A 15,064-nucleotide genomic window follows, 5' to 3' on the forward strand; every position below is an offset into this window, starting at 1 on the left:
GAGCAGAGCTTGAATAATATCCAACAAATAAAACTGAAGTCCAAGTGTGAAACAGCACGGATGAAATAAAATATTGAATAGTCATTCATAAATTCTGCACTGGATTGTGGGAATCTCCCTGCCACCCCTCCTGTCATTTTGGAGTTGCGTGATGCAATCTATATCCTAATGAACATGTGAGCTTACGCTGAACCTTGCTTTTTTATTTTCCTAATTTCTGCAATATAAAGTGTTTTTATTTTTAAACCTTGCATGGAAGTGTAATGAATAATTAGTGTCCTCCCGGGAGAACCTGCTTTTTTTTTCTAAGGGTCTAGGATCTGAAAAGGGACCACTAATGTGAATAATGATAAAACCCATTACTCTTATCTATGTCTCAAGGGCGTTACTAGGATATACAGTTGAAAATAAAGAATTAGGCCTTCCAGATGTCTCCTGTTTATACCCAGGAAGAGAAATAGAGAAATACAAGCTAGAAATTTCACTGCCCCATTCCTGACATAAAAGGCTTTAGTGGATGACAGAAGAAGGTGTATGTTATTGAAACCTCATGCTGTATAGGAGTAAATACACTTTGGATTCTTAGATATTCTCTCAAATATTCTTGTATCTTTAAAATTAAGAAGCTAAGTGTCTGGTTTGGGCTTGTGGGTCATGGAAGACTTTGACTTGCAATAGTAAGTGGCTTTCCACCTGTGCCTCTAAGCTGGGAGGAGAAAGGGAGAGCCAGTAACACACTGCAAGAATTTTGCCCGTTATATAAATTGCACGCAGGCTGACAAATTCCTCAAGTGAACTTAATCTGTTTTCTTCTGCTCCTGGAAAGAGAAAATGACCATTTAATTATTGGGAGAAAAAATTATCCTACTAATTGAGAGTCACATTAGTGCAATTTAGTTTATCGTTCGATTTGTTTGAAGAACATGGATGCAGTTCAGCCAAAGATGTTATTTTATGTTTAATTGGATGGACTCAAAGTGACAAAGCACTGAATGTCCTCATCAAAACAAAAACAGTCTGTGTGCTTTCCTGGTGTTATTATACAGGACAAAATGGATCCTTCTTTGTTCATACCTGATTCAATCATCTGTATTTTTACTTTTCTATGCTTACAATGACCCATATTTAACTTTCCATCCAAGGAAGTTATACAGTAACTTGTAAGAGCAATAACTTGTTAGAGCAAATGCTTATAAGAGCATTTTCCATGTATAGACTATTTCCCAGGAACTATTTCCATTATTCCTGAAATGCAGCTTCAAGGTATGAACTGTATCCACTGACACCTGTGGTTTTATTTTCACTGCATCGCCTGGGATGAAGATGCTGCAATCTGGGCAGACACCACAAATGTGAGGCTGAGGAAGGAGACAAGCTGGGAGCAATTCAATGTTGGCCTATTTTATGAAGGGCTTTTAGAAAAAAAAAGAATGGATTTACTATTGTTACTAGTCATCATTATGAAATGAAATCCTCTACAGCCGTATGCAATACTCTGCAGTGACATGCAGTGGCTTGGGCACAACCCCATGAATAATGCAGACTATTATCAGTCTGTGTTTTGAAACAAACAGATATATTAACAAATCTTAATCGGACTGGCTCTGATGTCAACTAGCCACTTAGCAATTAAAGTTTTAATTGCTCCGCAATTAAATTTGCAACTACAGTGTAATTAGCACACAGAGCTTAATTTGCAAAAGCATGGGTCTGGCTGAGATGCCCAGAGCTTGGGGAACACTTGGTGGGGACCAGGGCAGCAAGGGAAGCCGTTTCCTCTTGGATTTCATAGGAAAAGCTTAATTTCACAAAGTCTTAGTGCATCTCCCTGAATCTTGCAAACCCACTCTGGCTTTCAAGCTGTCTTGAGTTACAACCAAAAGCCATATGTATAGACCTGCAAAACTGGCTGTTTCAGAGCTTTCAGTGCTGTCCTTGGCAGCGGGGTGCAAGATCATCCTGGTGATTTGAGGCTGCTATTTTTATAACACATTCCCTTTTTTCAGAGCAATGCTTTACTGGTGGCAGCCTGGACTTACTTGTAGTTGCCTGTGCTGGGTTTGTGTGTGGCGGGATTTTGGTAGCAGGGAAGAGCGCTACAGAGGTGGTCCCTGTGAGAAGCTTCTGAAAGCTCCTCCAGCTCCAAGTTGGAGCTGCCTCTGCACCAAGGCTGAGCCAATTAGCGATGGTAGCTGCACCTCTGTGATAACATATTTAAGAAGGGGAACCTGGGAGGAGTTGTGGGAGTTGTGAGGAGAAGTTGCAAGGAGAACACCGGTCAGTGGAAGAAAGGAGGAGAAGTGGGGGAGGTGTGCTAGAGCAGAGACTCCCATGGTGAGAGGACAGGCTGTGCCCCTGCAGCCTATGGAGCAGGGCTCTGTGCCTGAAGAAGGCCAGGACTCTGAGGGAAGCTCACGCTGGAGTAGTTTGTCACTGGAAGGACTGCAGCCCGTGGGAAGGACCCATGCTGGAGCAGTTCATGAAAAGCTGCAGCCTGTGGGAAGGACTCACATTGGAGAAGTTCATGGAGGACTGTCTGCTGTGGGAGGGACCCCACGCTGGAGCAGGGGAAGAGTGTGAGGAGTCCTCCCCTGAGGAGGAAGGAGCGGCAGAAACAAGGGGTGATGAACTGACCACAACCCCCATCCCCTGCCCCTGCGCCGCTGGTGGAGAAGAGGGAGAGAAATCAGGAGCAAAGCTGAGCCTGGGAAGAAGGGAGGGATGTGGGGAAGCTGTTTTTAAGATGTGACTATACTTCTCACTGTCCTACTCTGTTTGTTAAGTGCTGTTGTTGGTGTTTGAATTAAATGGATGTTCTTTTTCTTCCCTTAAGCAATCTGTCTTTTGCCTGTGACCATAATGGGTGAATCATCCCTCCTTGTCCTAATCTTGATCCTTGAGCCTTTTGCTGTATTTTCTCCTCCCCATCCCTGAGGGGGAAGGAGTGAGGGAGTGGCAGAGTGGTGCTCAGTTGCCCTCTGGGCTTAAACCAAGACAGTGCCAGAGAGGAGCATCATGCTTACTACAAGGCTTCTGTTCATTGTTCAAAAGAGTTTTATCCGTTGGAGTTGAACAGAGCATTTAAGCACAAGTAATAGTGCAAACAGTGTTCCACAAACATATTAGGAGGCAGCAAGAATGGATGAATTTAGCTGCACCTACCACAAAGAATATTCCATTTCCTCAGCTAATTTATAAGGTGCTAAGAAAAGTTTTGAGTTCTCGTTGACAAGTGAAAAAATGCATGGGAAAGAGGGTAAAGTGTTTGGCAATGTGGAAATTTTACATGTAGGTGAATGGCATTTACATAAAAATCTGTGCGTAGGAATGAGGATAAGGCTTTAGCTCTAATTGTCCAGGAGGATCTCTGGAAAAAATTAACGAGAATAAAAGAGGAAGGTTGCTGGTCTTTGAATCCAAGGAATGAGTGTAGAAAATTTCTAGCATAAAAATTTCTTTTGCCAAAGGTGGGATGTGATTCTAATAACAGCCTGGAAAAAGAATCAAAGAGCATCCCATATAATTGAGACTTCCGAGCATCTGCCAAGCCCAAAATATTTTGAATTATGCATGGTTAAACTGATTTCTGGCAGCTATTTCTGTTGGGAACAGGCTGGTGGCTTCTGCAGGTATCGTTCTCTTCTGTATCGTCACAATGGTCACCTTCTCAGTTCGCTGTGAGAAAGCCAAATGGATGGCACCCTTTGAGCTAGAGAACTGGTTCATAAAACTTGCCTTGCTGAAAGTATGCGTCAAAAACACCGATGTGATACGGCAAAGGCCCATTTCACTGCTTGCAGGACCATTAATGAAGTGACTCATTGGTCGGATGATATCACGGCATATTTTGTCCATGTGGGCATGGAGAAAAACAGGGACTAGAGGGGAATCCAAAGTATAGCCACCAAAATACAGCTGCCAGCCTTTAGCCTTGGTAAGTCCTTCATGCCAGCGAAGACACAGAGATTTTTATTTTATTTTATGCTCTGTCTATATGAAAAATAACTTGCATTGTCCTCCATCAACATGGAATAGTTTCTTACAGCTGACATAAAAATGCATAGCTTGGATGCAAGCTAATGCTCCACAAAATGAGCTCAGCTGTAAATTAAATATCAATGTTGGATTCAATAATGCTCAATATTTTGGCAGAAACACAGCATTTTCCAATCTTTTCTTCTTGCCTCGAGTGATGCATCACTTGCATTATTTAGTATTTGCTTTACGGAGATGTCAAAGGAAGTTGCAAATTTATCTCCATTAATTGATCAATATTATATTGCATTTCTTTTTGTTTCTTTATCTGGTTGATACATCAAAGAAAACAATTTATTTCCTACATGGAAAACTGCACTGTGTGGGCTGCCAGCTAGGGAAATAAAATGGGTAAAAATCCCTCTGTTTATAGATGTGTTAAACCCTTTATTTCCATGAGAGGTGAATTTTGCTCACGGTCTGGGGAGTTTATTGTTAGGTGTTTAATGTTCCAGATTGCTTAATTACACAACAGGAGAATGGGATACTTTCTCCAGTATAATAAATTGTAATTAAACAGCACATTTATTACTAAACCATACTGAAAGAGAAGCAGCCTACCCATATCTCTTCTTTTGCTGTAGTGTCAAAGATCGAATTCCTTTGCCTTTCAATTCCAGCCTTCCTCAGGCTACTGTCCTGTTCAATCTTTCTCTTATGTACTTTGAAAAAAATAGATCTATTTTCTCCTGCAGCAGCTGAGTTTGTCTAATGAAGTCTCTTGTGGTCTGTTTTGTGGCATGGTAGAAGAATACAGTTGTATTGAGGAGGACTGGGGAGCTGCTTGTCTCTGGCATCAGAAGCATCGCAGAGCTTTGGAAAAGGGGAAAAGGAGCAGCAGAGGTGGGCTAGGAGCCATAAACCACCATCAGCCTTGTAGCTGGGGTGGTGGACCAAGACAAAGGTTACTCAAGTGGCTTCTTGTGCTCTGACCGCCTCTCGAACTGCTCGGTTCATTCCTCAAGATCTCTTAGAGCCTGGATCTGGTTGTGTCCAGATGTTGTAAAGCTTGAGAACAAGGAGCAGCTGTCCTTGCAGGGAACCCCATGAGGACAATCCCGTGGTACCCTGTTAAAAACCAGGAGGGGCGACGAGAAAAGGCAGCGTACTTTAACCTGGTTACTTTAACCCAGTAACTTTAACTTGCATTACTTGTGGTGCAGAGGTGGAGCAGGCTGTGGTGGGCTTTGTGCCCCGGGCTCAGTGCTGGGCAGAAATGGGTGCAACGTGAGCTGTTGTGTGCGATAGTAATGTATCCCCAGTGCCAAGGCACTGCCTTTTGGTGGCGAGAAGGTCACTTGGGACTAACCAAGAGCTTTTTTGCAACCTGAGCGGAGAGCTGCCACTCACTTGCAAGGTGCAAATGTAAAATACAGCCTTGCTAAGGCGTTGCTTGTGTTCCTGTGTGTGAAACCTTTCCTCTGCAGAACGCTGTGGGTCTAGAGGAGGGCACTCAGCGATGCTTTGCAGGAACAGAGGTTGGTTTCGTGTTCAAACTGACCTGGGGAGGCTTTTCTGAAACAACCTAATTCTCATTCATTAATATCTTTATTGATGATCTAGATGAGGGGGTCGAATGCACCCTCAGTAAGTTTGCAGATGACACCAAGTTGGGTTGGAGTGTTGATCTGTTCAAGGGTAGGGAGGCTCTGCAGAGAGATCTGGCCAGGCTGGAGCGATGGGCTGAGGCCAACTGTGTGAGCTTCACTAAGGCCAAATGCCGGGTGCTGCCCTTGGGCCACAACAACCCCCAGCAGCGCTACAGGCTTGGGGAGGAGTGGCTGGAGAGCTGCCAGTCAGAGAGGGACCTGGGGGTGTTGATTGACAGCCGGCTGAACAGGAGCCAGCAGTGTGCCCAGGTGGCCAAGAAGGCCAGTGGTATCCTGGCTTGTATCAGAACTAGTGTGGCCAGCAGGGTCAGGGAAGGGATCTTACCCCTGGACTCGGCACTGGTGAGGCCACCCCTCGATGACTGGGTTCAGTTTTGGGCCCCTCACTCCAAAAAGGCCATTGAATGACTCGAGCGTGTCCAGAGAAGGGCAACGGAGCTGGTGCAGGGTCTGGAGCACAGGTCTGATGGGGAGCGGCTGAGGGAACTGGGGGGGTTTAGTCTGGAGAAGAGGAGGCTGAGGGGAGACCTCATGGCCCTCTCCAACTCCCTGAAAGGAGGGTGCAGAGAGGGGGGATGAGTCTCTTTAACCAAGTAACAAGCGATAGGAGAAGAGGTAATGGCCTCAAATTGCACCAGAGAAGGTTTAGACTAGATATTAGGAAGCATTTCTTTCCAGAATGGGTAGTTGGGCGTTGGAATGGGCTGCCCAGGGAGGTGGTGGAGTCCCCATCCCTGGAGGTGTTCAAGAGTCGGGTCGACATAGCGCTGAGGGATCTGGTGTAGTTGGGAACTGTCAGTGCTAGGTCAATGGTTGGACTGGATGATCTTCAGGTCTTTTCCAACGTAGACGATTCTGTGATTCTGGTTCATCATCGTCGCATTGTTGCATTTCTTCTGATTGTTTCAGGTAGAAACAGGAGAAATTTTATAATAGCCATTTCATCTGCATATAGTAACTTTATATTCAAATTTGCAAAATAAGAAACAGGTGCTGGAATTAGAACACCACTTCATTAGCAGAACTGGTAGAAAATGCTTTTAAATGACTGCATATGAAATTCATATTCGTTAGCTTTCAAAAAAGCAAGTTTTAGTTTTGTTTTGACAGACAAGGCCAGTGCATCATGTTGAGTTATGTGCTTCTGGAAGAACCAGGTTTTGTAGCAAGAAATGCACCCTCAGTCTTCTGTGTCTTCTATGCAATCTATGCTTCAAGCATCTTTATTAGGAATAAAACTAGTTTGAATGCACATGTTAAATGAGCATTTAAATCATTCTTGGTTTTTTATAAACAAAGCGCTTTGAAATTGCTAAGCAGTTAAGAGTAGTTATTGGTAACCGCCTCCAAATTTGAGCAGTTCTGATGTAGAAAATCCTCACTGAATTCATCAAAACAAGCGCTTGTTGTCTTTTTTCTCATATCCAAACCCTGCACCGTCTTGGCTCATGAGAAATTTTAACTATAATCTTCTGCTTAATGTCAGTGGCTTTTTGGGTTTGCTATGAAACAAACTATACTGTATTTGGGCAATTTAGGCTTGCCCAAGAGTTTCCTGAAGCTCACAGTTTTCTGCTCAACTCCGTAGCTGCTGCTTGAAGCTCAAAGGTGACAGTGGGTAGGATAACTACATTCAAATCTAAATAACTTCTGCCTTTGGAAGTTACTTCTATAAGTGAAAGAAGATTGCTTTGGTTTTGGTTTTGTAGGACGTCATCTTATGTATTCTTGCCTCTATCCACATATTTTGCTAGGACCTCTTCTCCATGCTTTTTAAATTAGTATTTTAATTTCCTCACCAATGTGTTTCTTGTGTACTGGGGGAAAATGGTTGATGCAGTAAAAGGATCATGAAGACTGTAATAAAAATAATCTGTGCAATATTCTGCTTTCCATCTCAAATCTCAAAGTCCTTTGCTATAATCAGCAGGAATTTGTTATCAAGGTATGGCAGTGAGAACTCAATTTTCTACATGTGAAAAATAGGCTGTAAATTGATGGGAGCTGAGCTCCCATTTCTGTGTATTACTCCACTGAGCTCTTTCCAACCCAAGGTGGTCCTTTCCAGCATCATCACTCCCTCAGGGAAATTTTCATCTCCTCTTCCTCCCAATCCTTGGAGAGCATCTGTGGATGATGAAGCATTGACTTGTAAACATGCATGTTCTTGAGTGAACCACATAATTTTTTAATGCAGTGAGAAATGCTTCCCCCCAAAGAAAACCCCACTGAGCTGTAAGACTCATAACCCATCTTCTTATATTTAAGCCCTTATAAGAAAATAAATGGGGTATGGAAATATATGTAGCTTTCTTACAAAGATGAGTGATCGGCGTGGATTGCTTTGGGAAGCAACAGATGACATCTTGAGCAGTGGGACAGATCTCAAAATGCTTTTGAATAATGTGATCTATTTGTGCATTATTGCTCAGATTTGGCTGTCTTTTCTTTTGAAGCAGTTATGACTCCATGAACTAAAAGTGAACTCATTCCCTTTGCAGATATTTATTGTAGAGCTTTTTGCTGAAATATTCCCATTTTGGCTCTGCTGAAACTCAGTTCTATTAAAAAAAAAAAAAAAGTATTCTTCAAAATCATTTAGGAGTCTCTGAAGTGTGTGAGGCACCATTAAAGGTTGATTTTGCTCATACTCGAGATAAATATCTATTTTTGTGCTTCGTATTAGATTGATACTTAATATGAACAAATAAATCAAATGTTTATAAAAAATAATGATAAAAATAAATTGACTTTTGAAGGGAAGTTAGTCTATACGAGAAATGGAATTGGCGTCTATTGAAGCTAACAATAAATCAGCAACCTCAGAATTTAATTCTCAGGGTTATTTATTAGCCCTGAAGTATTACATTGTGTATTTTAGTATTTCTATGATTGCTTTACTGTGTGACTATAGGTGAGTGCATTCTTGGCAGAACCTGAACAGGTGCTAACCGTGCAATATTAATATCAACAGGGTGGATGCCATATCCTTATATTCCCATTTGCTTTTACACAGTGCCATCCTATGTATTTCTCCCTACCGTGATGGGAGCTGCAGAACTGTGCACACTGCGACTGCCAGCCCACTGTAACTGGCCAGCATCTCCCAAAGGAAATGGCATTTTCTCCTCCTTATATATCTGTGTGTATACATAGATATGTACTTATACAAGTAATCAATCATATTTGCTGCTTTACTAGTGATAATTTTAGAGACCTGCTCTTAATATTGAAATATATACTTGCTTATTAGTAGTAACTTGTAATAAAGACATTTTAATAAACACCACCTCACCATCCCCAAACTTTCTGTGCTTCTGTATGACAGAATCACAGAATCATCAAGGTTGGAAAAGACCTTGAAGATCATCTAGTCCAACCATTAACCTAACACTGACCGTTCTCAACTACACCATATTATGTCAACCCGACTCTTCAACCCCTCCAGGGATGGGGACTCCACCCCTGCCCTGGGCAGCCCATTCCAACACCCAACAGCCCCTTCTGGAAAGAACTGTAAGAATTACAGACTACACTGCTGCAATATTTACACTCCCACAGGCCAGGTAACATTTAGGTCATGATATTTGTCAAACAGTAACTTTCAATTTCATAAATAACAAAATTTTTTTTTTTAAATTTATTTTTTTTAGTCAGCAATAGATCTTGGGATCTATTGCACCAGACAGTGTAAGACTGCTCTCCCTCCAAAATACTTTGTGCCCTTTAAAGGCATCATTTAAAGTTTGCCTTGCATTAATACAATACCTTCTTCCATGTGCCTCTACATATCATTACCCTCTTTCTTTATTCTGCTATGGAAATATTTGAAGTTTTCTGCTCAGTTTGAATTACCTTATTATGTGTCTAGTAGGGATATGGTGTCTAAGCTTGCTTCAGAGTCCTCAAAGTTTGCCTTTTCTCATTGATGTGTTGTTTTGGTAGAGTAGCACAGCTATGCTGGAGTTATTCTTACTTCATGGGGTATCGTGAATATAGTGGTGTAGATTTACACACAGATGTGTAGGCCTGACAGGACTGTATTTTAAAGCATACATATTATGTAGGAGTAGGGTTTTTTTTTTGTGATGGTGGTCTTGCTTTGTGGTGAGTACCTCTGGATTACCTCTGCAGGAGGTAGGGTTGTATAATCTCTTATCAAACTAATTGGAGTCATCTATTTTTGCAAGCATTCGAGGCCCAGTTCGGTACCATTATGTACAAACGTACAAATTCAGATAGTCGTGAGGCAGTAAATGCTGACCTTCCTCCTTGTGTGTATAGAACCACAGAGAGCAAGTCAGTGATGCCCTGGGGGCTGGTGTAGCAGGATCCCTTTACAATCTTCTTCCCAATTTGTGGTGAGAGGAGGCTTCTTAGTGAGTGATAATATATGAAATTCTCACTTTTCTGTCTTGCACTTTATTTGTTAGAGCCTAAACGGTGGTCGTAGGCGGGATAACCCCATGTTCCCCCCACGCGTGTACTCTGCTTCTCATCATGGCATCACTTGTTTGTGCACAAGGTGGTGGGGCCATCTTCAGTTCCTTCCCTTCTCCTGGCTCTTGTTCCTCAGATGTCTTTGAAACCCCCAGATTGGCCCTGAGCTGCTTTCTTTCCATTGCTTTTAAATCCCCCACACATTCCTCTCGGCATGGTACTGGTAAGCAGATAAAGCAGACTTGCTCACGTAAGATGAAATGCTCAAAAAGGAAAGGTACGGGGAGATGGGAATTAAATAATGGCCATGGGTCAAAGTAATTTTCCTTTTGATAATAGCTGTGTTATTCATGGATGAGAGTTCTTGGGGATTAGTTTCTTGGTGAAAATGAGCAAAATTACTCTGTGTTTTTCATGTGTGGTGTTGAAGACCTAAATCTTTTCCTTTTTTAACACAAAAATTGGAGAAAATTTCACCTGAAAGTGTAATACATGAAACAAAGTTCACACTGAGCTTAGCGTACTAGTAAGTATTTCTTGACTGTACAGATACTCAACTGAAAAAGCTCCAGTGTTGAAAACTTATATATGCAACAATTGTTTTTCACGTTTTTCTGAGTTTATGTGCTCTCCTTCATAATACATTTAATTGGTTTTCAAGTTGTAGGTCTCTGGTGTTTTTATTCACAGTATAATCAAATACATTTTAAAATTTAAGTCTGAAAGAACTTAGTTTCCCTTTTAAAATGGTCTTTTTTTTTTTTTTTTTTTTTTTTCCTTTTTCTCACAGATGGGAAGGTTGAAGTGACAAAAGAAGGTGTGAAGCTGTGCACCATGGGACCTGGCAAAGTATTTGGGGAGTTAGCCATCCTCTACAATTGTACCCGAACAGCAACTGTCAAAAGTAAGATCATTTTTGAACTTTGATTGGAATGTCTTGGGATTTCATTGTGAAGCAGGGTTCTTATCATCTCTTCTTCGGAGTTGCAGCCTCTGTTAGATGTTCCACTTAATTAATTAAACTCTTTGGGGCATGGATTATAGTATTGAGTTTAGTCACTCTGAGTGGGAAGAAGATGCAAAAGAAGTGATTCACCCAATTCTTTCTCCCAGGTTTGTTCACGTGGGGAACCTCCTATGTTAATACAGCACAGTTGTGTTATGCAGAGCAGCCTGTAGCTAATACCATACCTTTCCTCAGGATTCTTGTTGAATCTCATGATGTATATGTCTGTTGCTTCGAAGACCATGTCTGACCCTTGTGAGTGTAAGTGTTCAAGGGAAATTCAGTAAGTTAAGCTTATGTATTTTTTCAGGACAAGTCATTATTTTCCCCTTAAACTGACTAAACAAAACCAGGAAAAAAACCTGGATGGCACTGATCCCCTGCTCTAAGTCTTCAGTGCTTCTCTAAACTGATTTCTTTTATGAATGTTCTGGACAAAAGCCTGTGTTGCACAATAAATAGAGGAAAAATCACATTGCTATGCACAACAGAAATATGTTTTCATCTAAATTCAGATTGATAGTTGAGATCTGGGATATATGATACCACAGTCGTCCTTGATCTTGAGGATAAGAGTTTAAGGTGACATCTTAAGCAGAGGGGTTTTATAGGAGATGATAAATAGTTTTGTGGTTTAAAGATGCTGTAGGGGAGAAGTTAGAAGGGTACAGATGGGATAGAACAAAGACAAACAAGTGATACCAAAATAATGAGGCATGTGAGTCCCTGTTCAGAAGAAAACCTTTTAGAAATACCTAATTTTGCTTCAAAGAGAGAGAAAGAAAGAGAACAAATGGGCAGAAATGAAAAAAACAGGAAAAGGTAACTAGATTTTTTTTGTGAAGAACACGCTGTTCTTCATAATTCTACAGAACTTGACTGATACACTCTATTTTCACCTGCACAAAACTTGCCTTTTTACAAGTACTGTTTACTGCAGGTAAAACCTTGGCTACAATATAGTCAGTTCATCAGTGGCAGATTTTATGCTTCAGGATAATCCAAATGATTAGCAAATGCTTTGGGGTAATCCCAAATGATGTAGGAAATGCACAAGTCATGCCTAGCTTGACGGGGACAGCCCCAGCCCCAGTGACCTCCAGGCTAGTTCGGACAGTGTGTTGGTCTGTTTTTCTATGAGATGCTTTATCTCCTTCCCCCAAGTCCCCCAAAGAGCCAACAGAAACAGGGGTGAAAATGGGAAATGGGTGTTGATCCACCCTGTCCTCCTGATACCTTCCTGCCCTCTAGGAGCATTATCCATGTTCAGCCTGTTTTTCTGTCCAGTTGAAGGTTTGGTGGATTGATGATGGCGATGAATTCAGAGAAGCTGCAGGCTTATGTGATAAATACGGTTATAGAAAGTTGGAAAGAGCAGAGAAATGGTGGAATCCTAGAAAAGGAAATGAGTGGATGGTTATTGTTTCGTTCCCCTTAGAAATGCAGAGCTAAAAGGCACCTGATCCTCTAGCACCACGAGCACATCATATAATCCTACATAGTCACATTGTTCCTGGGTCCATTTTAAACCTCTTTCTCCAAGTGCCCTGAACAGGAAATAATACTGTCAGCAGTTTTTACTGTCTTTTTTGCTGTTACTCACTTTTTCATGTACTATGTCTCCTCTCTTGAGCAAACTTCCAGATCGCCACTTGGCACTTAGTTTTACCAAATCCTTTATTTCCTGGTTGAATTGGGGGCAGTAGTAGAGTCACTACTATAATCATCCTCAGAGAGATCTTTCTTCAAGAAAGAGGTGTCTGCATTTCTTGCTATAGTCTGTTCCTTTCCCACTTGTAAACTTATGATAACTATCCACCTTCTTCTGCTGGCAGCTGTCGGGCATGTAAACTCCTTTCCAGTGCCAGCAAGTGACTTTTAGGTATTTTCTCTCTCATTATTGCACAAGTAAATAGCAGTAGTGATTGTAATCGGCTTCATATCCTTTCAAGTGTGGTGGCACACAAGGTCACAGCTTGCCTTTGGGGAACTGTTTCAGCTAGACCTAACTGAACTGAGGTCTTGGAGGTGTGCAGATCAATTTAGGGCATATTATTGATTTAAATTGTTGTTGCTGCTGCTAATAAACAACCTCAAACATCTGTTTGTTCTTTTGGTTAAATGATAAATAAATGTCATAACTCTCTAGAAAGGTGAACACTAGTAAATATTCCGTTAGGTCTGATAATAACTTTGATTATTACAAGGTTTATTTCAGGGGAAATAAACAACTGATGATTGCAATGAGAATAGACACCCAGTCAGCATTGATGCTGGAGATGGTGAAAATGTGTCAAGGGGCATCATCCAACTTTCATTTAGAGAAACACTTTAAGTCGGGGCTTCCCACTTTTCAGGGAATAGATTTCCGTTACCTACAGGGTGTCAGAAGTGTTTTTTGATGTGCCTGCCAGTACTTCATTACAAGGATGTTAAGTATTTCTTTTTGAAAAATGAAGTTGCAGCGAAGACTGAATGAAGGATGCATTATGGTAGTGTGAAGCTCAACATTGCCTTTGGGCCATAACGATGTGTCAGCTGTGTTGACATCGCTTGCTGTAACTCATTTGTATGTGTAGTCTTGCTTTTGCTTTGTAAATAATAAAGTTTTTAGTGTTATTACTCACTGCATTAGTCTACATGGGCTCTTCAGCTGGTGCTCGCTCTGCAGGACACTGCAAACTTAAAGGGGTAAATCACTGTAGGAAGAATTTCATCTTTTAAAAATAATTTAGAAGACTTTAAAATTTAAGTATTCTGTTCTGACTCCTGTTTCATTATGAACTCTTTATTAAGATAACCCAAGTCTTTTGAAAGCCTGCCCCAAGAGAATTCTTAAAATATTTTTTCAATATTATTGCAGTCTTAAATAAAATAGGATGGGGTCTAACTAGGGCCTGGGAAGAAAGAGCGATCAAACCCTTGGGTGTTCAGAACAACTGAGGAAGTTCAGGCCACATCTTATGACATGTGGCCTCATCTCCAAGATAACTGCTTACAGTTTTTTGACATCAAATTTTTTTTGGTTATTCTGAAGCTTTTGCTTTATGTTTCCAGGTATTACAGAAAAATTGTTTTTGTTTTTTTCTGGTGGAGACTGTTCAGTCTGATGCTCCGAGTATGTCATTGTCATGGCTTTTTAAAATGCTGGTGTTCACAGATCAGCTTCCATTACGTGTACAGTGAAAGCTGAATCAGCAGCTAATTTCTTCCACTATCTGCATTGCTTATCCAGAGTTCTCAAATGTCTGTATGCAAAACTTGATACTACTGGCAGTTTAAAGCAGAATCACAGACTTTCCTCCCTGATTCCGATGAATAATTAAATTCAATGTGTTAGAATAAGGAAAAGAACACTCCACTCATTATGGTTGAATTATCTCACACCTAAAATGACGTCTCTAATCCCCTGGGAGAGTGGCGATCTCCAAATACACCTGTTTACCAATATATCTCAAACTGTTATCGTCGTCTTTTTGAGGATGCTAGTTGAGAGTCTTAAAAATAGTAAAGGCTGTGTTTTCAGGTCACTCAGAGTCCGCATGTGATCTGTATATTAAAAACATGCTGGGTTTTGTTGTTGGTTTTGTTTATCTCTGCTTTGGCTGGCTACTTTATCTCTGTAACTCACCACCACCTATGTAGGTTGATAACAGGTTGAATGCTGGCATGCCTGAAATCTCTGCCTTGGCTGCCCGTTAGCACCAAGGCAAACACTGGTGCCTGGGTGACTTGCTGCAGAGAGGAGCCTGCTGCCCTTCTCTTCCCATCCATGGGGACAGCAGAATAGGGCAAGAACTCAGTGACGGTAAAGGAGGCTGGACAAGAGATGTGCACCTTGGCTCTGCCCCAGCCACCCAGCTCGGTGTTAGACTCCATTAATTAGGAATCTTTCCTGTACACCAAGAAAGGATTTTGTCTTGCTCATTGCCAAGCAAACAGGAGTTCCAAGCATGTTACTGCGAGAGTCTGA

The 15,064-nt window shown here is 41.4% G+C and overlaps 1 protein-coding gene across 2 annotated transcripts in view; it reads left to right on the forward strand.

Annotated features, from left to right (window-relative positions):
* PRKG1 (protein kinase cGMP-dependent 1) overlaps positions 1 to 15,064 on the forward strand; it is a 533,626-nt gene that overhangs the window by 193,320 nt on the left and 325,242 nt on the right. For both annotated transcript variants that reach the window (XM_074830170.1, XM_074830169.1), the window contains exon 3: positions 10,876 to 10,989. In XM_074830170.1, coding sequence (XP_074686271.1) covers positions 10,876 to 10,989 — 114 coding nt within the window. The remainder of the gene's footprint in view (positions 1 to 10,875; positions 10,990 to 15,064) is intronic.

The sequence above is a fragment of the Strix aluco genome, chromosome 7 (assembly GCF_031877795.1).
Source record: "Strix aluco isolate bStrAlu1 chromosome 7, bStrAlu1.hap1, whole genome shotgun sequence".
Lineage (NCBI taxonomy): Eukaryota > Metazoa > Chordata > Aves > Strigiformes > Strigidae > Strix > Strix aluco.